This window comes from Myotis lucifugus, unplaced genomic scaffold, assembly GCF_000147115.1.
Source record: "Myotis lucifugus unplaced genomic scaffold, Myoluc2.0 scaffold_92, whole genome shotgun sequence".
Classification (NCBI taxonomy): Eukaryota; Metazoa; Chordata; class Mammalia; order Chiroptera; family Vespertilionidae; genus Myotis; species Myotis lucifugus.
The window spans coordinates 4,416,111-4,439,950 of record NW_005871140.1 but is presented as its reverse complement, the minus strand read 5'-3'; the positions used below and the strand labels follow the sequence as shown (position 1 = coordinate 4,439,950).

General features: G+C 41.0%; 1 protein-coding gene across 1 annotated transcript; it reads right to left on the bottom strand.

Moving 5' to 3' along the window:
- Positions 1-7,020: 7,020 nt before the first annotated feature.
- On the bottom strand, positions 7,021-22,424 carry LOC102428903 (membrane-spanning 4-domains subfamily A member 8-like). Its single transcript, XM_006091642.3, has 7 exons — positions 22,338-22,424; positions 20,906-21,125; positions 16,856-16,978; positions 12,618-12,677; positions 11,447-11,575; positions 7,662-7,775; positions 7,021-7,489 (listed from the first exon to the last, which is right to left on the bottom strand). Exons 2-7 carry the CDS (start codon positions 21,122-21,124, stop codon positions 7,385-7,387), a joined length of 750 nt encoding a protein of 249 aa, XP_006091704.1. The 5' UTR covers position 21,125; positions 22,338-22,424; the 3' UTR covers positions 7,021-7,384.
- Between the last annotated feature and the right edge of the window lie 1,416 nt (positions 22,425-23,840).

The following is a 23,840-nucleotide window of genomic DNA, read 5'->3' as shown; positions in this document are numbered from 1 at the left end:
CCCACACATGACAAATGTGAAGATTTTATACAATTAGTTCAGGAAAGCCACTAAAGAGTATGACAAAAACAACAACAAAAAACAATCCCTAGGAGGATCTGATTTTCAACAGTGCCACATTATATTGTTTTAAATATGTTTAAATATGTAGTTTTTAACAAAAGAAATTATGAAATATGCAAAGAAACAGAAAATGATGGCCTAAACACAAGGGAAAAGCAATCAATATAATTTGTATCTGAGGAAGTCTAGATGTTGGACTTACTAAGAAAAAATGATTTTAAATCAGCTATTATAAGAGTGCTAAAAGAACTAAAAAAAAACACACCATGTTTTTCAACATGGTTTTGTCCATCAGAAACTAGGGGACATTATTGAGAGAAATTTTTAAAGAAGATTTAAACAAATGGAAAAACATCCCATGTTTATGGATCAGAAGACTTAATGTCTGGTTGATAATATGCCCCAAACTAACCTAAAATTCAGTACAAGCTCAACCAAATCTCGACTGATGTTTTTATAAGCTTATCCTAGTATTTACACAAAAATGGAAAGGACACAAAATAGCCAAATTGATCTTTAAAAAATAAAGTGACTGTCATTCACAATTTGGGAAGGTCAGAATCTGGAACACTGACAACACCAAAAACTGGAGAGGATACAGAACAACGGGCACCCTCATTCACTGCTGGTGGGAATGAAAATGGTACAACCACGTTGGAAGACAATTTGATGGGTTTCTTAACATACAATCTCGCAATTGGTATTTATGTTGTAAATGTGCTCCTTGGTATTTATGCAAAAGAAATGAAAAATTATGTTTACACAAAACCCTGCACATGGATGTTTATAGCAGTTCATTCATAACTGCCAAAAACTGGGAAGCAACAAGATGTCCTTCAGTAGGTGAATGGATAAACAAATTGTGCTCCATCCAGCCAATGGACTGTTGTTCAGTGCTAAAAATAAATCAGCTATCAGGCCATAAAAAGACAAGGAGAAACCTTAAATGCATATTACTAAGTGAAATAAACCAATTGGAAAAGGACACACAGTATGATTCCGGTTACTTGATATCTGGAAAAGACAAAACTATGGAGACTTTTACTTTTTCTGGAATAAAACAATCAGTGGTTGCCCAGAGGATGGAGATATGAAGAGGCAGAGCACAGAAAAATTTTATGGCACTGAAAATACTCTTTGTGATACTATAATAATGAATATATGTCATTATACATTTGTCCAAACCCATAAAATGTACACCTCCAAGAATGAACCCTAAGACTTTAGAGGATTATGATTATAATGGCTGATAATCATATCTCTTTACCTAAACAGTTTGTTTAAAGTATTTTAAAATTATTAATCATTCCCCCACACACACACAAAAAAGTGAATATTGATAAGTCAATCTAAAACTCGGCCTGGAGCCAGAGAATAGTATGTTTGGTGGAATTCCTATAGAATAGTATGTGGAAGAGGGTGATGGAAAATGAAGCTGGAGAAGCAAATTGAGGCCAACTCATACTAGGGCTCAATCACCTTACTAAAGAATTTGTAATTTAGTCTGGAAGTGCCAGGAGTGCTGTTGAAGTGTTTCTTACAGCAATGTTTCTTGATCAGACTTTATGGTTATGTAGTTGTTTCAATTAGAATATTTTCTGCAGCAAATTACCTAATAAAAAAATATGTCATCTCTTCTAACAGCAAGTCTATAAGCAGGGGGTACTTCTGGCTCAACTGATTCAGAAGGTCACTGATGTTATAAACTCTTTCTGTTTTCCCCTGCTATTTTCAGCTTTATAAGGCTGTCTTACCTGGAGATCATAAAATGGCTATGACAGCATACATCCTGGTTCACATTCAGCAGGAGAAACTAGCTTCTCTTTCTCAGAAGCCAAAAGAAAGCCTCTCTTTACCTCCCATTGGCCCAGTTGCCTCACACTAGCCCATCTCTGAACTGAATAATGGCAAAGGGGATGGGGCTGCCATGAGGATTTAGATAAATGTGGAGTAGAGTAGTTTTGAAAGAGTCAATCATAGTGTCCCCATGATTCAGCAAAATAGAGATAGAATTGGAGAAAAATAAGGCTAGAGATAGGGATAATTAGGTGTTTGCCCCAACAGGCCACATGACAGCCTAGTGTAGAGTACCTAAAACTTGAACAACAAAAAATAAAGAGAAGAGGATACATTTGAAAGATATTTAGGAAGTTTATTGATGTTTTATATATCAGTTTCACACTCGATGTTGTCCCCATGATTCAGCAAAATAGAGATAGAATTGGAGAAAAAATAAGGCTAGAGATAGGGATAATCGGCCTGCGGACTGAAGGGTCCCGGGTTCGATTCCGGTAAAGGGCATGTACCTGGGTTGCGGGCACATCCCCAGTGGGAGATGTGCAGGAGGCAGCTGGTCGATGTTTCTAACTCTCTATCTCTCTCCCTTCCTCGATGTTGCTAGATAACATAGGTCTTAGTTTCATTAAAATTAGTTTCATAAACTGCATCTCCTTTATTTCTAATCCCTATATTGCTATACATATAGCAATAACTATTGAGCTTAGGTTTAAATACTGATCTGTATTTCACTCAATTATAAAATTCTTCAAAATGTCTATGCACATTCAGGTTTTTTTGTGTGTGTGTGTCTGTGCTAACGCTCAGCTATGAACTTAAAAACAAAACACGAAAAGAAAAAACACAAGAGTTTTACTCAGGAAAAGAAAATGACACTGTTTCCATTAGAATACCTTCTGCAATGACACCCCAAAATCTTAAATGTGAGCCAGGTAGCTCTCCACTCCAATGGTTTGTTCAGATATTTCTCCTTCTGACCTAGAACATGAAGTTAGAGAACCCAAGAGGAATTTTGGACTCACTAGAGTCCAGCAAAATGTAAAGTCATTTTATGTAGAGCAATATTTTAATTTAATATGGTTATTGTAATCTATCAAAACCGCTGGTTTCTGATGGGCTATAGATTTGATGGGCCTTTGATTCCCCCAGGACAGAGTAGGTGCGATCTTTTCATTATGGTTTTAACTGGTCACATTCTAAGTTTACATGTTTGTTTATTTGTTTGTTTGTTGCTGTTACTTTATCTTGTTTTGATTCAAAAGCTCAGGTCAAGGCTCTTATTTTAGAGTATAATAATGATCAATTTTCTATCACTTACCTCACTCCAGGTTTCTCACTGTCGGAATGCCACACCTCCACCACTTCATAATTTACAAAGAACCAGTGTGACTCCATTCAAGAACAAAAGATTAATTGTGAATTAGTGAAGAATTGTAATTTTTTTCAAGCTACCTCATGAGAAATGCATTCTAATGAAGTCCTTTCTGGTACTCCTTTTTCCTACTTCTTCAATAAAGAGTGCAATTTGACCACACATTGACTCTTTTATTTCAAAGCTATTCTGAGTTGACATGGATAAATACAGTCAGTTGGAGGAACGCAGGACGGTCAAGGTGAATGCCCACTTTATTTCAAGTGAGAGGAGATTGGCCTGAGTGAAGGGGATCCATCTGAAAGAAGGAAATACCCTGACTTTGGAAGCAGGCATAATGCCAATGTAGCAATAGCAAGATTATTGCTCTCCCTGTGCTTTTATTTCACCTACAAAACAGAAGTAATAGTCCTGAGCCCACAGAGTAGATGCAAGGATTAAATGACAATATTACATTTAAAGGACTTAGAACAGCGCTTAGCTTATGGTAATCCCTTAATAAATTATTATTATTTATCCCTTATTAACTCTGATCATTATATCTGTAGCATGATGCTATAGGAGGCCTGATGCACTGTTTCCTATTTCCTAAGAATTGGTGACGAGAGTCCACCTTTGAAAGCAGAAGATATGCCCAACATTCTAAGTTCAAAAAAATCACTTGTGAGCTTTCTGCGGAGTGCTATTATGGGTAGAATTGGGTCCCCTAAAAACGATATATTAGAGTCCTATTCCCTAGTACCTCAGAATATGACCTTATTTGGACATGGAGTCTTTACAGAGGTAAAATTAGATCAACAGGTGGGCCTTATTCTAATGTGACTGGTGTCCTAATAAAGGGGAAATTTAGATACAGAGAGGGACATATACAGTGGGAAGATGGAGTAGAGACATGTAGGAAAAACATCACATGAAGATGGAGGACTGGAGTGATACAACTACTAGCCAAGAAATGCCAAAAATTGCGGGCAACTTTACAGAAGCTAGGAAGACAAAAGGAAGGCTTCTTCTCCTATAGGTTTTAGAGGGAGCATGACCCCATCAGTATCTTCATTTAGGACTTCCAGCCTCTAGTACAGTGAGACATTGGTGTCTTTATAGGAATTGCATTGAATTTATAGATTGCTTTGGGTAGTATGGACATTTTAATGATGTTAATTCTTTCAATCCATGAACATGATATGTGTTTCCACTTATTTGGATCTTCAATTTATTTCTTTGGTGTCTTATAATATTTTGAGTAGAGAACTTTTACATCCTTGGTTAAATTTATTTCTAGGTTTTTATTCTTTTTTAATCAATTATGAATGGGAATGTTTTCTTCATTTCCCTTTCTGTCAGTTCACTATTGGTGTATAAAAATACAACTGATTTCTGTATATTTATTTTATATCCTGCTACTTTACTGAATTCATTTATCAGTTCTAGTAGTTTTTTGTTGGATTCCTTAGGGTTCTCTAATAGAGTACTATGTTATCTCAAGTAAGGACAGTTTTACTCCTTCTAATCCAATTTGAATACCTTTTATTTTTTCTTCTTGTCTGATTGCTTTGGCTAGGACTTCCTACTGGTGAATAAGAGTGGCAGCATATGAGGCAGGAATAGGACAACCTCTTTCATAAGAAATCCCAATTGGTTGATGATGGGTCCTGGGAACCAAGGCCTAGTTGGATAGTGGTATAAATACTTTGCAGTATTTTCGTGCACTGATTAGCACATTTGAATCCCACAATCTTACTCAAGTAAGATTGTGAGATTTAAATCTCAAGTCCCCAGAAATGAGTACATAAAATTAGAAGAGGACCAAGGGAAGTGCCATATTGGGGAGCAAAGCTTGAGGCACAAGAGGAGAAAGAGGAGCTATTGTAGAAGAATGAGGAGGGCATGTGGAGACACTGGAGCAGAATCAAATTAAGAGTGGATTGTTGGGTCAAATCCTTCAGAGGTCAAGAAAGATAAGGAAAGAAAAAGAACCATTGAGCTTGGCAACATGGGGGGGCATTGATGACATTGTCTTTGGAATGAGGAATGAAGGTGTTGGAGAAAGTAAGATTGAGAGTAGTGTTTGCTAAGGTGAAAAAAACACAAAACAAAACAAAACAAAAACCTGTCTTCTGACCTTAATCACATTGCTTTTCCCACCACGTCTCTGCTTCTTCAAGGAGCCCTGGACTGGCCTCCTGGAGTTTTCGTCTTGCCTGTGCTCCTAGCTGGCTTGATAACACTGGGAATATTTCTGCCCGCTCTACCTCGGGGTTTGCATTTATCCAGAGAACTCCAAGGTCTCTTCTAGCTCTTATGTGTCATTGTTTTAAAGAGAATTGGAGTAAAGGGAGGTGTGCAGAGTAATGACTTGTGGGATGATGCAGAACAAGCACACAATTTTATTGCCTACTGGGTGGAGGCAGTGAGCTATCACCTCAAGTTGATGAAGGAGCCTTTGGGGATAAGGGCCTAGTACACAGAACTAATAGAGTAGGTAGTAGGATAAGAAAGGGGCCCTTTTCCAACTAGCTCCATGGTGATTTCAGCAGCGCAGGTGGGAGGTATCCCTCTCTGGAGAAGCACCAGGTGTTAGAAGATGCTTTCTCTGAGATGATGCACATGTAGGAGGTAAGACACATCTGGAGTGTCTATGTTAACTCAGAGGTCAGTAAGTCAGGAAGGAGGCTCTAAGAAAAGGGTGTAAGATCAACATGGAGGATTGGAGATCTGTGGAGAGAGAAGATGTCAAATTGGATGGGGCAGTGAGAGGCAACAATAGGAGAAGGGCCAGACTTACTCTGACAATCCAGCCTTCCATGAATGGTCCAAATAAGCCAACCCCTTATGGGGAGCTCAGTGTACTAATATTGGGCTCAGCTTACAAAACAGATAGGTGGAGGGCTGGTCTAAATCAGCTTATTACTTGCTCCATCTGTCATTTTTGTTGACTGTCATTTCCTAAGGCCTGTTAAGTTCTAGAAAATGCACTGGAGGCCTTGGAACCTCAGCCATTCCTGACTAGATGATGGGCAGCCTACGGCTCTCTAATCAGAAAAGATGTAGGTGCAGAAAAAGACAGAGCTATGAACAGCAAGCTATTTAGAGGAAACTTCTTAGGTAAAGTCAGAGACTAAAAATACTTTTTAGTAAAATAAGTTTGTATTTAGTAATAAAATAACAAGTCATTGCCATGCTATGTAGCAAAGGAAAATATGATGGCACCTGGAATTGAGAGATTATTTCTATTATTTGCACATAACATTTAGGGAGCCAGTTGGCCATCATGGATAACAATATGTAAATGAAAGTGTGCAAATTTAGAAGTTAAAGATATAACCATTTCTCTTTAAGTGAGTCACTATCCTTTATTTAATGAAGATACAATAGCCTCATAACTTTGGAAGATATCTTAAGACAATGTTTATTCTTGAGTAACATTGCACTGGTGCTAACAGCATATAAAAAAAACCTAATAATTTTAGTGGATGACTCTCTCCAAAGTTCTTCTCAAAATTGTGGTTTGTTATTGCACTAAAAAACAACAATATAAAAACCACACTACCTCCTTTAATGTTCCAACAAATGCTGCCTCCTCAACCAGGCTTGTTTTCTGCTTCCCCCTTCACTGCCAGAATAAATCATTTCCCTCTCTGATCTCTCTGTACTATCCCCACATTCTGCCTTTAATGTTAAAGAAAACTGCTTGCATATTCTTCTCTTGTGAAGCCGAAGTTCCTTGAAGTCAAAGACTTTGCATGTTCCATGTTCACCCTCTTCCTGCCATGAATAGAGTTGTGAACATATCAAATGCTCAGTGCACTTTTATTCAGTGAGTGAATGATTGGGAGAATGAAGCTGGGGTTGTCTAGACATTTGTTTCACTAGCTCATAAGCTCACACAGGTAAGCACATGAATATGTGCACTGGACTTCCCACAGGTGGATGTCCTAGGGAGGACCTCTTTGCTCAAATCCACTTTAAAGTCCTGTCTCCTTTTAAATGGAGGAACAGCATGATTAACCAAGCTGAAGTGAATGAAGTCCAAGGTGCCAACAGCTGGAGAGACACATTCCTTAGTTTGTCAGGGAAGGAAGAAGGTGAGTTTCAGAAGCCCAGAAAGGGAGTTCTATTTTGGTTCCAGGGAACGACGCTTCTAGAACCTTTGGCTTATTTGGAGTCCTGGACCTCACTGGAATAAGACGGTGGTGAGTTCACTGGTTCTGCATTAGCCACTGGGTTTGTCACGTAGACAGTTTGGAAGACCACAGTACCCTGAAAAAGACAGGCACAGGAGGTGCATTAGTGCAAACTATGTATGCACAAAGGCCTTTAGACATTCTGGGATTCCCTGTGCACCTGCGTGGGAAGGGGTAGCCAGACGACCTCATTAGTTCTCATACTCTTTGGGGCATCTTTCCACCCACTGAGGATCCTAAAAACTCACCGTGTTATGTGAATAGCGGACCAGTTTGCAGCCAAAGTGGGCAGACATGCAGGCAATGCAGAACTCCAGGAGGATAAAGAGGAACAGCATGGCAGAAGTAGCTACTCCAGAGGCCTGAAACCAGGAGGAACACGGACATCATGAGGGCTGCCCGGGAGTGTGAGGTCTGGCTCAAAGCATGGCTCTGCAATGGACCATGGTTAGGGCTTTAAGGAAGACCTCTAACCTCCTCTCACCCTCATGGAGAAATGATCTCACCAGGTTTTGTGAGGGTCAAGTGTGTTTGTAAAAGAGTTATTTTAACACTTACTACCTGTGTTGTTCTAAGGAAAAGAATAATCATTGTTTAGGGAAACGCGTTAATGATTTGTTTCAGGTACAGGGCACAAGAACTAAGGATGGGGTCTGGAGTAAGTAGTAAAAGCGTGAAACTGTTCCGGGTAGGAAGTGAATAGAAATTTGGGAATATGGGCAGTCCTCAGAAAGAGCAAAGAAAGATGAATAGAGGAGAAAGACAGGACTTAGAAACATGAAGGGAAAGTGGAATCTGCAAAGAAAGGTATCTTATGAGAAATTAACACATTACAAAGCAGGGATGTCTAACCTCCAGGCATCAGTAGTTACCTCCACCATTCCTCCAAACGTTTAGAGAAAGTCAGTTACTAAAACAATCTTCCTGGCTTGTGACTGTGGCATTTTGAGGAGAGAAGCAATTGGGACTGTCTTTAACTTGGGTAAACAGTCAGTAAAAGGATCCTTAAATGGAACTAATTCAGCAGTAGTCAATTTCAGGTGAGCACCAGGAGACATCTAAGCCCTTCCTTTGCTGTTCTCCAACAATGCTCAGGAAAATGGGATCTCCCACTGTATCAGGGGTGAGTTTAGGTAGAATCCACCTTAATCAAGAAAGGAAAAGAGATGAATGACCTCAATAACCATTTGGATTCCAACTACAGGAGAGAATAAATATGAAAGTGAGCCCTAACTGGTTTGGTTCAGTGGATAGAGCATCGGCCTGCGGACCAAGGGGTCCCAGGTTCAATTCCGGTCAAGGGCATGTACCTTGGTTGCGGGCACATCTCCAGTGGGGAGTGTGCAGGAGGCAGCTGATTGATGTTTCTCTCTCATCAATGTTTCTAACTCTCTATCCCTCTCCCTTCCTCTCTGTGAAAAAATCAATAAAATATATATTAAAAAAATATATATGAAAGTGAAAGTGTATGGCACACAGTAGGCACCAAACAAATGTTTGTCAATTATGATTTTTACAATGGCATTGGTGATAGCTGCCTGCTCAGAGAATCCTCCCTCATGGAGAGACCCCTCCTTAGCACTTTCCTTCTCTTCCCTCTCAATTTATCAAGCACTTATTAAACATCTGTTTGCTACGAAAGACTGAGAAAGCATCCCTAGAGGCACAATCTGGTGAGGGAGACAGATACAGATGGAGGTAGTCATAATTTAAATCAGACTTAGTAAGAGCTATAAAAGAGCCAAAATAGGGCAGGAGGAGACACAGATTCATTCTCAGTAGAAGATTCAATGATGTGGGGTTGGTGTCTAGGCAAAGGGAAGGGCAGGATGGTGATGCTTTAGTCAAGGAATCACAGAAGCATGGGGAGGAGGAGCCTTTACAAATGATGCTGGTCCTTTTCAAATCTGTTTTTTAAACAAAAACAGTTTTATAAAGAAAGCTTCTAATAGGAGGAGGGCTGGGGGGGGATGGGTGAAAATGGTGAAGGTTATTAATAAGTACAAATAGGGAGTTATAAAAATAGTCACAGGGAGGTAAATTAAAGTACAGTATAGAGTATGTAGTCACCTCATAAGTTATATCTGTCTAATCCTTATGCTGTGTACTTGAAACTAATATAGTATTGTATATCAACGGTAATTGAAAAATAAAATAAAAAATACCCTCCCACGAGGAAGAAGGGTTCCTCAAGCAGCTTAGTTATTATTTGGAGAGTATTATTAATGCTTGTTGAGATCTTAGAGCACCCTGTCCCTTGGGTCATCTTTTGCTAAGCTGTGTTGAAGTCCAGCCCTCCTTCTTCTGGAGTGAGGCCAAAAGTGTGGGGGTGGCCAGAATGGAAGAGTTCCTATCAGAAATTGGCAGAACTGAGATTAGAAGTCAGGTGGTGGTGGCTCTAGCCAGTTTGATGATGAGAAACTGGTGAAAATGACTGGATTCTGGATGCTGAAAGGTGAAACCAGCAGGATCCCCTGAAGAGTTTCCTGGGAGATATAGGAAACAGAGATTGGGTCAATGATTCCACCAGGTTTTTGTCCATCAACCTGGAAAAGGCAACCTGAGAGAAGGTTTGGGAAGTAAAATCTGGAGATTAGCTTTGGATAGGTTAATTTCAAGATGGTGAGTGGATAAGAGACTGAAGTTTGTGAGAGATGTTTTACGGGAACCTATGCATTTGAAGTCATTGTCATAGAGAAAGTGTTTCAAGTCACCAGACTGGATGACACTGCCAAGGCAGGGAGTAGAGAGAGAAACAGAAGAAGATTGAGGACTGAGCGTGAGAAATTGGGGAAAGAATAAGAACCAGCAAAAGGGACAGAGAAGAGAGCAACCAGTATGGGTGCAGGAACAACAGCATCAGGGCCTGGAAGCCACTGGGAAGTCCACCAAAGAGGAAGAATGATTGGGGACTTTGAGCAGAGGAGGCTTTTGGAGAAGTGAGGCTGAAAGTATGCCTATAGTGGGTTTAAGAGATTATGAGAGGAGAGAATTGGAGACTGTGAGGTAGATAATTGTTTTAAGGACTTTACTGCAGAGAGGGAAAGAGAAATGGGATGATAGCTAAAGTAACTGAGAGAAGGTTGGTTTGTTTTTTAGGATGAAAGAAAACAAAAGTGTATTCAGATGCTGATGGAAAAGCTGTAGCAAACAGCACACAATGATGTAGAAGGGAAGTGGGGATCAGGGAGAAGAGAGAAACACATGGAGTAATAACCTTGGATGGACAGAGAGGACAGGGCTGCTGTGCAGAGACATTGGTTTTACATGAAGACTCATCTATAGCTGCAATTTCCCATCTAGTAGCCAAGTGGCTCCCGAGGACTTGAGATGTATTGTAAATGTAAAATGCACACTGGATTTCAAAGATGTGGCCCCCAAAACACAAAATATTGAATTGATAGTTTTTAGTACATATTAAAATGACATTTTGGATTTATTGGGTCAAATAAATGTATTATTAAGATTAATTTCACCTGTTATTTTTTCACTTTCTAATACAGAGACTAGAAAATGTAAAGTCACATTCGAGGATTACGTTACATTTCTACTTTATAGCACTGGTATGGGATGGCGCATTCATTTATACATTTCTATGGTTGCTTTCATGATGGGTTGAGTACTTGCAATAGAGACCAGATGGCCTGCAAAACCTAAATGTTCACTATCTGCTCCTTTTCCGAACACCTTTGATGACCTCTTTGTCCATGAAGATGGGCAGGAAGGTGAGCACGTGAGTAAATGTACAGGTTGGTGGGTACCAGTGCATTATCTGTATAACTTCATCTAATTTTCTGAACAATATCAAAAGGTAGGTAATATTTTATAAACATGGAAAGTGATACTAAGAAAAGTCACATGCTTAGAGTAACAGCAATGAAGCTACAGGTAAGGGACTTGAAACTGTTGTGATTCTGAGAACACCTCTGTTTTCTTTGGTGTTTGGTGAAGAAGCTTGGTGGGGTTTTCCAATGATTTCCTAAAGATAGCTCAGGTGAAGCCCAAAGGAGCATTGGCCAAGAGGTATACTTACTATGTCACTGTAAGGATGGGAGCTGCTGTGGACATTTAGGGAGTTGAAAACCATATCTGCAATGAAGAGCATGATTCCAAACACAGAGCAGATTGCACTGGTGATACTCAGGCCCATGCTACCTTTCAGCTGAAGAAGACACAGAGGGACAGTATGAGAGAGGAAAACAATTGCAGCTGAGATGAGCAGAGACTCAACAAGTGCTTCATAATGTGAATTCATAGAACCCTAGATGTGAGGCAAGTAAAGAGATATATTGTGCAAAATCGATTTGATGGAAAATTAACTTTGAAAACACCTGGGTTGAACAAAGTTAAATAGGTCTTTTGTGCAGGACTTCTCAGAGTCTTTAAAAAGGATTAAGGATCACCTAGCGAGGAGACTACTAAATAGAAATCCCTCCCAAGTTTATCTAACCATCTTCATGAAGTATCTCTTGGGATAAGTATCCCATGAATAATGTTTAGGAAACACTTGACTCATTTATCTCACAGGAAATGGCCTGAAGATTTAGCTCAACTGTTTTAGGATGTGACAGGTTCTGATGCTCCATGATTCTGGCCCATGTGCAGAGAGACATGCCCAGAATTGATCTTCCCTGTGGAGATTTTAAAATAGATCTCATCTGGTTTGGGACTGGTTCAGTTTGGGGCTCCTTGAGCCACATAACCTGCTCATAAGAGAAACAAAGGTACTTACTTGGTCCAGTGCTTGAGGACCACAAAGCCTTGCCCATGTTAATTCACAGAACTTGTTTGGAAGGATTCCTTTGCCTGAGCCTCCCCTGGCTTCCCTGTAGAAATGTTGGCACTGGGCTCCGTGTGTTGAAGACAGTCAATGCCTGCTCTGCTGGAGGGGAGCCCTGCACCCCAGGTAGCTTTTTTGCCTCCTCTTGTAAGATCCTCTTAGGAAAGTTATTCTCTCTGTCTCTCCACACCCTGAAGCTGCCCTTCCTTCCACAGAATCTTCTGGACTCTTTCCCATTTGTGATTCTGTCCAGGTTCATGTGGTCTTGTAAGTGAGTATGAATGAGCATACATGTCAGTGCCCTGTGTCTGGTTATAAGCAGGTGCAAGGATGAAGGAGACATTGTGTGTGAGCTTCTTTCCCCTGCTGTGTGGCTCTCCTAAGAGTCCATGGTTCAGAGAGCCTGTCTCAGGATATGACTTACCAGGCAAGAAGATCTTGGTTGCTGTTCTGATGCCACTGAGAGGGATCCTGAAATGATGAACTGGCACAGAAGAGAGGGAGTTTAGAAAGTGGTCAGAGGTCAGGGCCCCACCTCCAGGCTTCCATGCTTTTGGTCTCACACATATTCTCTCATACATGCTAGGATCCTCTACTGGGACCTCCCACTCAACTTGTGGAAAATAAATTAATTAATTAATAAAGGAAGGAAGGAAGGAAGGAAGGAAGGAAGGAAGGAAGGAAAGTAGGAAGAAAGGAAGGAAGGAAGGAAGGAAAAAAGGAAGGAAAGAAGGGAGGAAGAGCTATTTTGCATCACTAGACAGGGCAGTGAATTGGGATAATATGTCTTTTAGAATCCAGTATACCTGGTTTTAAACTCTAACTTGAAACTCATGTGATCTTGGGTAAGTTATTAATTTTTCTTAGTATATATTTCCTCTTCAAAAAATGGGAAAAACTATATATCTTCCTAAGTGTTATTATCATGAGACTAGAGGCCGGGTGCATGAAAATTCGTGCACTCGGGGGGATCTCTCAGCCCAGCCTGCACGCTCTCACAATCTGGGACCCCTCAGGTAGGGTCCAGTCCCATCACAGCATGGCTCTTATTTCCAGGGCCTGCGGGCCGGGGTGGGGAGGGACCAAGATTCCCAGATTGCAGCATGGCTCTGGTTCCCCAAAGCCTACAGGCAGCAGGAGGGACCCAGAGGCCAGTCCGATGACAGCATGGCTCCATTCCCACAGCTCCCTCCCACCGCCATGCCACAGGCCACCAGGACCCAGGACTGACTCCCACCACGCCAGCCAGGACCCTAGCCTGGTGTTCGGTTGTCCATCCCGACGTTTAGGTCATGACAGACCCTGGTTCTTTATACATTAGGATAATTTGTCACTTGCATCTAACATTTAGATCCTGTACATAGTAGATCCGGTACATCAAGCATGTCAAACTCATGGCCTGCGGGCTGCATTAGGCCCACAACAAATATTTTTGCAGCCCAGCCAATATAATGGTATGTAAGAATCATTTTAATAAAAATTTTGTCACTTAATTTTTATAATATCCTGTTATACATAATTATCAATAACAAAGTACAATGTTCGATAATGACTGATTACCATAATCGTGTTGCATTCATTCCCCTTACTTGCCTTATGCGCAGGCTGACCATTTCTCTCCACTAATACTAGCAGCGAATATTTTAGCAGCCAATTGCCATGTCATTAGTCTTGGACTGATTTGTTTGGTGTGCACAACAGGAAATACTTCACTTTTGGAGAACAAGAAAATAGGTTTATTTGCATTACATTTATTAATTTGTGTAGTTATTCAGTTTCTGGTAAGTTAATGTTTAAGAAAAAATATTAATTTTTATTAAAATGTTCTATTATTTTATGTTAATTATTACTCATTTATTTCAGCCCTTTGTATTCAGCATGCCTCTATTGAAATAAACCTACATTTCTATGAAAATTGAAGCTTTTGTTTTTTTGCGACCCACATGAACTTAAACCTTGTTTATTTGGCCTGTGTTAGACTTTGAGTTTGATATGCTTGCTGTACATAGTAGATACTCAATACAATTACTTCTTTTATTGCCTTTTATTTTCCCACATGCATATCTTGTTGGCCTCCCAAAAGAAAAAAGGCATTCGTCTTAGAAGGTACAGGTGGCTAGAGTAAGTTTTCATTGTGAATACCAATACTCAGGCACGGGGGCTCTGGAGGGAAGAAGGAAGGGGTTCTTGCATTTTCACTGCTTTGAGATACAAGCCCAAGGTCAGTCCTTGCCCATCTACAATTTGGTGAGTACCTTTTAGTTACTCAGAAGAATGTTGCATCTCTACGGTGCGGAACAACTATGAGTGTAACAGGTAGATTGAGTGCATTTATTTCAACATTGGTGTTCTGCAAGCATAGTGGCTAATGGGATTCCCTGCTGTTAGTGAGGGTCAGCGAGGGCATCAGGTATGGCTTAATAAATGCTTTACTCAGCCCTATGTAAACTGCTGGTCCTTTTGAGGTACCTAAGGACAGGGCCTTTGGTTTCAAGGAGGTCCATATGATCTTTAGGAAATAGATAGTCCTGGAGTGAAAAGGCAACAAAGAGCCTAAATGTCCTGCAGGAAAAAGGGAGGATGGTGTCATGAGGGCTGATGAGACCTGAGCAGCCTGGTGGAAGGGGAGATGGCCACTAAGGCCTTTGAAAGGCCTTAAGAGAATCTAATACTCAGTAGGAACTGTTTTGTGGCTGTGGTGTTAGTCTTCTCCATTTCCCCAACTCCACAGCAGTCTGGTATACACACAGGTGTCTGTGGTTGGCTGAGTTCCAAATTTGGGTCTGTGCAAAGCAGTGAGAGTACCTAAGCCTCAGAAGATGAGACACAAATGGGATCAAGAGAGAGCAGGTGCTCAGACAAAAATACTCCCAAGAATCTAAATCCTACCATTTTGCAGATGCTGTGTGTGTGTGTGAGGGTGGTGGACAACTATAGGCTATTTTATTTAAATCTCATGGTATATGGTGACTTGGCTGATGTCCAGGTTACTCTGTAGTTTTGCCATTTGTGAGAAAAGTTGCCTTGGGTTATAGATATGTGAGTTGAGAGAAAAACTGTTATAGCAGGGAGAAAAGGAGATGGTTGGTGAGAAAGGGATTGGATTGCGTGTGTGTGTGTGTGTGTGTGTGTGTGTGTGTGTGTGTATAGTAGGGAAGACACTAAGGAAAATGGAAAAGAATCATGAAGGCAATATATTGGAGAAGAGAAAGGACCTGTTGTTCTTAACCTTTTAAGGGGTTCTAGGTCACCCTGAGAATGTGATAAAAATGGTGGGCTTTTCCAGAAAAAACAAGCAAACAAAAACATCTAATATAACAAATATTTTGCAAAAAGGCGGACTCTGAGCCCATCAGTGAACCCCAGATTGAGTCCCTACTGCTTCATGACTGTTCTGTGACTGGACAGCCACTCTTAACCCCTGGTGGAAATGTTCTTCTCCTGGAGCTCCAGCTGTGGGCCTGATTTAAACAACATGTGTGCACTGGGCTGATGAACTAGGAAAAGGTTTCCTTACCTCTGAGGTGGGCTAATTAGAAAGCTTCCCACTCTGGGGCAATGGCACCTTGCAGGGCTGTCACTTGTTACTACCTGAATTTTATCTCCTCATAATGCATCTTTTGAAGTCCAAACTCCTCGGACCTCCAAATGTGGCTGTACAGTTGTTTCCAGACTCACTATAGTTGGGCTTCTGATTTTTTTGACTTTACATTGGTGTGAAAGCCACATGCATTCAATACAAACTGTACTTTGGATTGAGGTGAGCAGTATGTGGTAAGATACTCTCTGGTGATGCTGGACAGAAGCAGCCAGCCTGAGCTCCCTGTCAGCCATGAGATCATGATGGTAAACCACCCATTCTTTGTAGTGTAGTATTTAATGCACTTTTCTTAAAAAATATTTTTTTTTACTGATTATAGAGAGGAAAGGAGAGGTAGAGAGAGACAGAAACATCAATGATGAGAGAGAATCATTGATTGGCTGCCTCCTGTGTGCCCCACCTTGGGAATCGAGCCCTCAACCCAGGCACATGCCCTTGACCAGAATCAAACCCGAGACCTTTCAGTCAGTAGGCCGACACTCTATCCACTGAGCCAAACCAGCTAGGGAAGACTCAGGATATTTTCAATTTTACAATGGGTTATTGAAATGTAACTCCATCATAAGTTGAAGAGGATCTAAATTTGAAGATAGTGCCTTTAAAGAAGTGATTAAAGTTAAATGAGGTTATATGGGTGGGCCCTAATCCAATATGACTGATGTTCTTGATGAGATATGAGGACACAGACACACACAAAGGGTAAACCAGGTGAAGACACAAGGAGGAAGATGACCATCTACATGCCAAGGATAAAGGCCTCGGGAGAAACAACCCTTCCCACACCTTGATCTTGGACTTCCAGCATCCAGAACTATGAGATAATAAATGTCTATTGTTTAGCCACCCAGTCTGTGGCTTCCCAAGAGGACTAATATTCTTGGTGAACAAGTCCTGAGCTGGTTTCACAGCCCACATGCTCTATTGAGGTGGGCTAATTAGAAAGCTGCCCATGTACTCTATTGGCTGGAAATTTTCTGCAGCAAATATACCACTTGCTAAGGTAGAACTGAGTATGTTGGCACTTTCTGGAACTCACTTGCAGGGCAACTTACATTACTTACCAAGATGCCTCCCCAGAAGGGAAAGCCTCCATAGAATGAGATAGCTGTGTAGCCCCCAGGCAGGATGGTCCCCAGGATGAAGCCCAGGCCAATGTGTATCAGGCCGATCAGGATCTGGATGGCCTGTCAGGGGAGCCAGAAGCTGACACCTTTGTTTCTCAGGCTGGATCTTAACCCTGTTCCCTTGTGCTTCCTTTTAATTTTAATAAATATTTTGTTCTATTGGTCAATAAAGTCCTATTTAAAATGTACAATTGAAACAATACTTCCCATAATTTCACCCCACTCAAAGAAAACAAATATTTATATTTTGATGTATAGCCTTCGATTATTTTTTCAAATATATACACTGATAATACAAAATGACTCTGCATATTTAACTTAATATTTCATGATGAATATGTCCCCAAGGTATTAAGTATTCTCTGAATATATGTTTTTTTAAGGATTTCCCAGATATATTGGGCAGGTATAATATGTTTCCATATTATAAACAACACTGCAATGAACATCATTTTGGAGATAACTCTTTCTGCTCATCTTTTATTTATTTGGAATATTGCTTTAGATTTGATTGGGTCTTCTCTTCCTCATCAAATTAACCTATATATATAAAAGGCTAAGCAACTGTCTGACCATCCAACAGGTAGCTATGACGCTCACTGACCCCCAGAGGGCAGATGCTCAACACAGGAGCTGCCCAGCTGTGGAGACTTGGCAGCTGCAGTTCTCGGGTGATGCACCCTGGAACCATAGAGGAGGGAGCCTGATTCCGGGGTGCGTCACCTGAAAACCACCTTCTCGCAACCTGGAACCCCTTAGGGCATTGGTTCTCAACCTGTGGGTCGCTACCCCTTTGGTGGTCGAACGACCCTTTCACAGGGGTTGCCTAAGACCATCCTGCATATCAGATATTTATATTACCATTCATAACAGTAGCAACATTACAGTTATGAAGTAGCAACGAAAATAATTTTATGGTTGGGTCACAACATGAGGAACTCTATTTAAAGGGCCAGAAGGTTGAGAACCACTGCCTTGGTGGATATCGGAGAGCCAGTTTCGGCCCAATCCCCACAGGCCAGGCTGGGGGATCCCACCTGCCGGAGGGATCCTGCTCACTCCACAGATGCCCTTCGAGCCACAGCGCCGCCCCAGGTGAGGCCAGCCGGGAAGGGACCACGGGAGGTGGGCCCCAGGGTGTGTCCAGCCCTTCTTGCCCAGTCCCGCCTCACCAGCCACCTTCTAATTAATTTTCTTTAATGTGCATAAATCCATGCACTGGGACATGGTATATATATATATATATATATATATATATATGTTAATCTTTACATGAGGATATTTTTTGCATTGATTTTTAAAGAAAGCGGAAGGGACTGTGGGAGAGAGAGTGGCAGAGAGAGTGAGAGAGACAGGGAGAGAAAGAGAGAGAGAGAGAGAGAGAGACACTGAAATACTGATGTGTGAGAGACACATCAATTGGCTGGCTCCCACACATGACCAGACTGGGACTGGGTATTGAACCTGCAACCCAGGTATGTGCCCTTGACTAGTAATCAAACCTGTGACCTTTTGGTGCACAGGCTGTCATTCTAACAACTGAGCAACTCTGACCAGGGCTCAAATTAATATTTTGAAGTTCAAACCTCCAGTGCCTCAGAATGGGATCTCATTTGCAAATAGGGTTGCTGTAGATGTAGTTAGGTAATATGAGGTATACTATAATAGGGTGGTCCCAATATGACTGCTATCTTTTTAAAGGAATGCCATGTGAAGAGAAACATGCGCACACAGGAGAATGCCAAATGGGAGTTATGCTGCCACCAGCCAAGGACCTACCGGAAGCTAGGAGACTGGCCTGGAACAGATCCACCCCTAGAACCTTTAGAGGGAGCATGGCCCCATGGATACCCTAATTACAAACTTCTGAACTGAGACATTAAATTCCTTGTGTTCTAAGCCACCCCATTGGTAGTACTTCATGGCAGCTTTAGGAAACATATATATTCTTGCCCAAATGATACATAAACACACACATATATATATTTGTGTGTGTGTGTGTGTGTGTGTATATATATATACATATATATATATATATATATTATGTATTTGTATATGTATACATAGCACAAACATGACAGAGAATACAAATACTGTATATTATTTCATTAAATTTTCACAAATGGTAGCAAATTATACAAAATGTCTGCCCCCAATCATTTTTCTTAATAATGATATAACTTGGAGGTATGTCCATATAATTAAAGCCAAGGAGTTTTATTTTTATCTAAAAAAGATATTTTATATTTAAAAATATGTTATCATTGATTTGAGTGAGGAAGGAAGAGGGAGAGAGAGAGAAACATTGATGAAAAAGAAACATTGATTGGCTGCTTCCTGCACAACGCCTACTGGGGATGGCGTCTGCCAGTGGGCATGTGCCCTGGCTGGGAATAGAGCTGGCAACCTCTGAATACATGGTATGATGGTCAAACAACTGAGTCACACAAGCCAGGGCAAAGAGCTTCCTTTGTATAGCGCAATTACATTTCATTCTTTAGACATATAATATATAGATTTAACTGGTATTATATTGATGAATACTTTGGTTGTTTCCATTCTTTTCCTATTGTAACAGGGTAAAAACCTCACATCTAATTGATTAATCAAAGATTAAAAGTAAGAATATACTAATAAAACTTACAGTCTAAAATATTAATAATTTCATATTTAAGCATGTTATAGGCAGAAGCAGTCCCAGTTCCCCTTTTCACTAGCCTCTACCATAAATGTGTAATACATGCCGATGGCTGGCCAGGCTGCAATATCCTGTTCCCCTAAATAAAGCCCACAGCAAGAGAGAGAGAAAAAAAAACAGGTGCTGACAGACATGAAAAAGATCATCAAATGCACATGAGAACTCAAATGTGAAACTAATGTCATCAGAATGCCTTAATGCCCTTCTTTCCATAATCCCTCTATAACAGCCTTTTGTCTATCCTGAGACTTTAAGATGGTTGCTAAGGCATGAGCCTGCCATCTTCTCAGGTAGTCAGCACCTAAATAAATCACTTTCCTTCCTTCATTCAGCAATGATGTCCTGTATTTGGCTTCACAGCAGCAGGCAAAAGACCCTGAGGGTCGTTTGTGCCAGTTTCACTACAACAAACTTAGCTGCAATAAATAACCTCATACATGTCATATTTCTTATGTGTACAGGCATCTCTGAAGGACAAGTCTCAGAAATTTAATTATTGTGTACTTTAAAATTTGGCAGACACAGAAAGCCCTCCATACAGGTTGTATCCATTGACATTACTATGAGTTGTATATGGGGGTGAAGCTAGGATTTGAACTCAGGCAGCCTGAATCAGAATTCATGCATGTCTTGCCCTAGCTGGTATGGCTCAGTGGATAGAGCATTGGCCTGTGGACCAAAGGGTCCCAGGTTCCATTCTGGTCAAGGGCACGTAGCTTGGTTGCAGGCTCCTCCCCAGCCCAGGACCAGGCCCTGATCTGGGCGCATTCAGGAGGCAACAAATCAATGTGTTTCTCTCACATTGATGTTTCTCTCTTTCTTTCTCTCTTTCCTTCTCTCTAAAAAATCAATGGAGAAATATCCTCAGGTGAGGATTAACAACAAAGAAAATCCAAGCGTGTCTTCATTCACCCAAGCAATGAAATGGGCTTTCCCTTGTCCCACCCAGCACATTTGATTTAGAATCTACCTTTTGGCTCTCTGGACCCACCTTCTTCCAGAGGCCACATGGGTCAACATGGATTCTGGCAACAGGACCAACATTCCAATTTACTGCTTCTTTGTTGCTTTTCTTTCTCCTTACTAAAATGCCCAAGATAGATAATACAAGGCCCTACACAGAGGCCCTGGTGATGCTGTAGAGCTGAGCTTTTAATAGACCTGAGTTTGGCAAGGCTGGGTCAGCTGCATCCCCACTTGCTGACTTTGGAGTTTCTATATTTCCAAACCTCCTCCCACCCCTGACTCCAGCCATGTGGCCCATGCACACAGTGTGAAATCTCACTTACCCCTAAAACTTTGCCCTCTTTTAAGGATCTCTGGGCAGGTTGCATAGACACAGGCGGCTCCAAACCAGGTTGGTTTCCAGGAATTTGGTGGACTTGGGATTGGTTGAGTCGATACAGGGGCACCTGAGACATGCCTCCGGAGATCACAGGATACCCGTGGTGGGATGCTATCACAAAAACAGAATTGGCCGTGGGCCCTGCTGAAGTCATCAGATTCATGCTGTTAAGGTGTAAATGCAGTAGAGTCAACCCTCACATGTGCACTAATGTTTCCATTGAAACAGGACTTGTGTTTTCATTAACTCCTTTGAGCATCTAAACCCCCCATGAGTTTATTGGTAGCAGTTAGAAGGCACGTATGCAGTTACTGCTTTACAAATACATCTCCTAGATTCCTCTCACCTGGCCAGTTTTCCAGGTGAGAAAAATAAGCCCCAAAGTGGCTAAGAACTACGGAGGGCAGGGCTGTGTCCTTTTCACTTTAGTATCCCCCATTGTGCTTAGCAGGGTACTTTGCACAAAGTGGTACTTCAACATTGCGGTGCTGGAGAGTCTCCTGGAGGACAGTGTGTCTAATTCTCTTAATTTCTGAAAAGGGAAACTGAGGCTGGGAGCATGGAAACAAATTCCCAGTCATATAAATATTCATTAAATAGAGATCTTTATCCTTCAAGGAAGCCCATTTCCAGAACTGATTATATTCACTGGGGGTTTCATGCTGCTCTATGTTCTAGGTCACTTGTGAATTCTGGTTTTGTTTTTAAAGTTTCTTTCTTTCCTCTTTCTTTCTCTGTTTCTCTGTTTCTCTCTCTCTTTCTTTCTTTCTTTCTTTCTTTCTTTCTTTTGAGACACAAAGTAAGTTAAATTTATTTTGCTTATTCCACTGTGCATTCATTTGAATTCAGAATGCTTGTTTCATGTAGGAAATGAAGAGAAAAAATTAAAGTGAATTATAATAACATACCAGGAAGCAACTTTTAAATAAACCTTAGGTAAAGGTGATAATTCATAGAATTCCATAAAGGTAGCATAACAAATACATTTGAAGACAAGATGGTACATCCTTAGAAATACTCAAGAATTTAGCACCTCTAGCTGAAAAGTCTTTATAATTTTTCTTAAAGGATAGCACTTTGTATTAGGAATTACAAATTTAGCAGCTTCAAAAAGAATTCACTTATTAGCTCATGTCTGTGAAGGTCAGAAGTCTGGCATGGCTGGGGTCCCTGATCAGGCTTTGACAAGGCTGAAATCAAAGTGTCTAACCTGACTGAATTCTTTTCCTTCCTCTTTTTTTGGATCACATCCTCAAAAGCTAGTACAATAAACCCTGCCTTGGGCTCATCCTCACACCCACAGTTATCATTTGGCAGAAAAACCTTATCAGCATGCCTGAGCTATCCATAGAATTCCTTAGATTAAGTATACTCACTTTGTTCTGCCAGTGGCTAAGTCTCCCTTGCTTCTCTTCCCCAGGGCTTGTTGTAGGCAACTTGTTTTTTCCCCGAAAGAACAAAGGCACCAGGTTCAGTTACAAAATATATTTAGAAATATCCGAAACAAAGTCCTTCTTCTAGGCGCAGGGCAGGTTAGAGCTGCCTAGAGCTCAGCTTCCCCACCCACATATACTTCCTGTAATTGACAAGAAACCAATCAAATGCTGTTCAATTAGATAAGTGTTTAATGGTATCTGTGTGGAGAAGAAAGGGTTTTGCTTCAACTGGGCACTCAGGGTTACTGCATACAGCTTCATCTAGGACAGAATAACAAATCCCTCAGGGGAGGAACAGGAACCCTCCATCATGTAGTTTTGATAGTGGGGAAGGCATGTAATAAGAACAGAGCCACAGTTTTCTAATAATTATTCACCTTACTTACTTAATAAGAAGTTTTCTTACAGACTCTGGGAAACTGGAGTATGAAACAAGGCTGTAAAAAGATGAGATGCCTCGATGGGTCCATTACTTAGAAAAGAAATAAATTTTGAAAACAGATCAAGGACAGGACATGCTTTTATTTGGTTACTGTGCCCGAATCCTGACCGGTTAGGGAGTATTTTTCTGAATACTGACCATTCTTGGGGCCCAGGAATGGACTGAGCTGTTTGTAACATCATAGATTAGCCACCTGGTTATTCAACTTTGAGCTCCTGAAGGCCAGACTGCAGACCCTCCCCTCCCCTTTCCATGTTATACTTGCAGCTCATAGCTGCACGTAGCTATCTTCTCACTCCTCTGTGTATATATCAGCCAACTGGTGAGGGGGGTCAGAACAGAATTCCCAGGGTGACCAACTGCTCTCCCCATACTACCGGCACTACTGGAATAAATGCTCATTTATGATTCAACCCTGCCTCTGCTTAATTTGGCTCAAGTACTGACACCCAGCCTCGGACCCATTGTGTCCAGTTTCAGTTTCATTGCTGCACCAGCAGTTTCATTGCTGGCTTCCGGGAATGGGAACAGGACGTTCAGGCAGCATTTCTGTGGTCACTTGCCCAAATTCTTATAGTCAGGCAGGAACTAACTGCAACTGCAATATGCTTATATGGACACTGTATGTGAGTTGCTTTAGCAGGTTTTTAGTACATTTTATTCTAATTCCAATTCATGGTTAGTCATGTCTGTCATTTCCTAAAGCCCACTCAGTTCTAGAAAACCCAGCCATTCCTGACTGGCTGATGGGCAGCCATTGGCTCCCTAGTCAGAGAAGATGCAGGTGCAGAAAGAGACAGAACTCTGAACATCAAGCCATTGAGAGGAAACTTCTTAGGTAAAGTCAGAGCCTAAAAATATTTACAAGAGTAAAAACATGTCTGCACTTAATAATATAAAAAGAGAAAGTCATTGCCGGGCTGTGCAACAAAGGAAAACTGGATGGCACCTGGAATTTAGAGATTATTTCTATAATCAGCTGGCATATAACCTTTAGGGAA

Excerpts from the sequence above, each read along its gene's own strand:
- LOC102428903 (XM_006091642.3), bottom strand. The coding sequence starts at position 21,124 with ATGAATCTGATGACTTCAGCAGGGCCCACGGCCAATTCTGTTTTTGTG. Across the intron at positions 12,678-16,855 it reads CCTTCTGGGGAGGCATCTTG|TTCATCATTTCAGGATCCCT; the intron begins GTAAGTAATGTA and ends CTTCTGTGCCAG. Across the intron at positions 11,576-12,617 it reads AACCAAGATCTTCTTGCCTG|CTGAAAGGTAGCATGGGCCT; the intron begins GTAAGTCATATC and ends TGTCTTCTTCAG.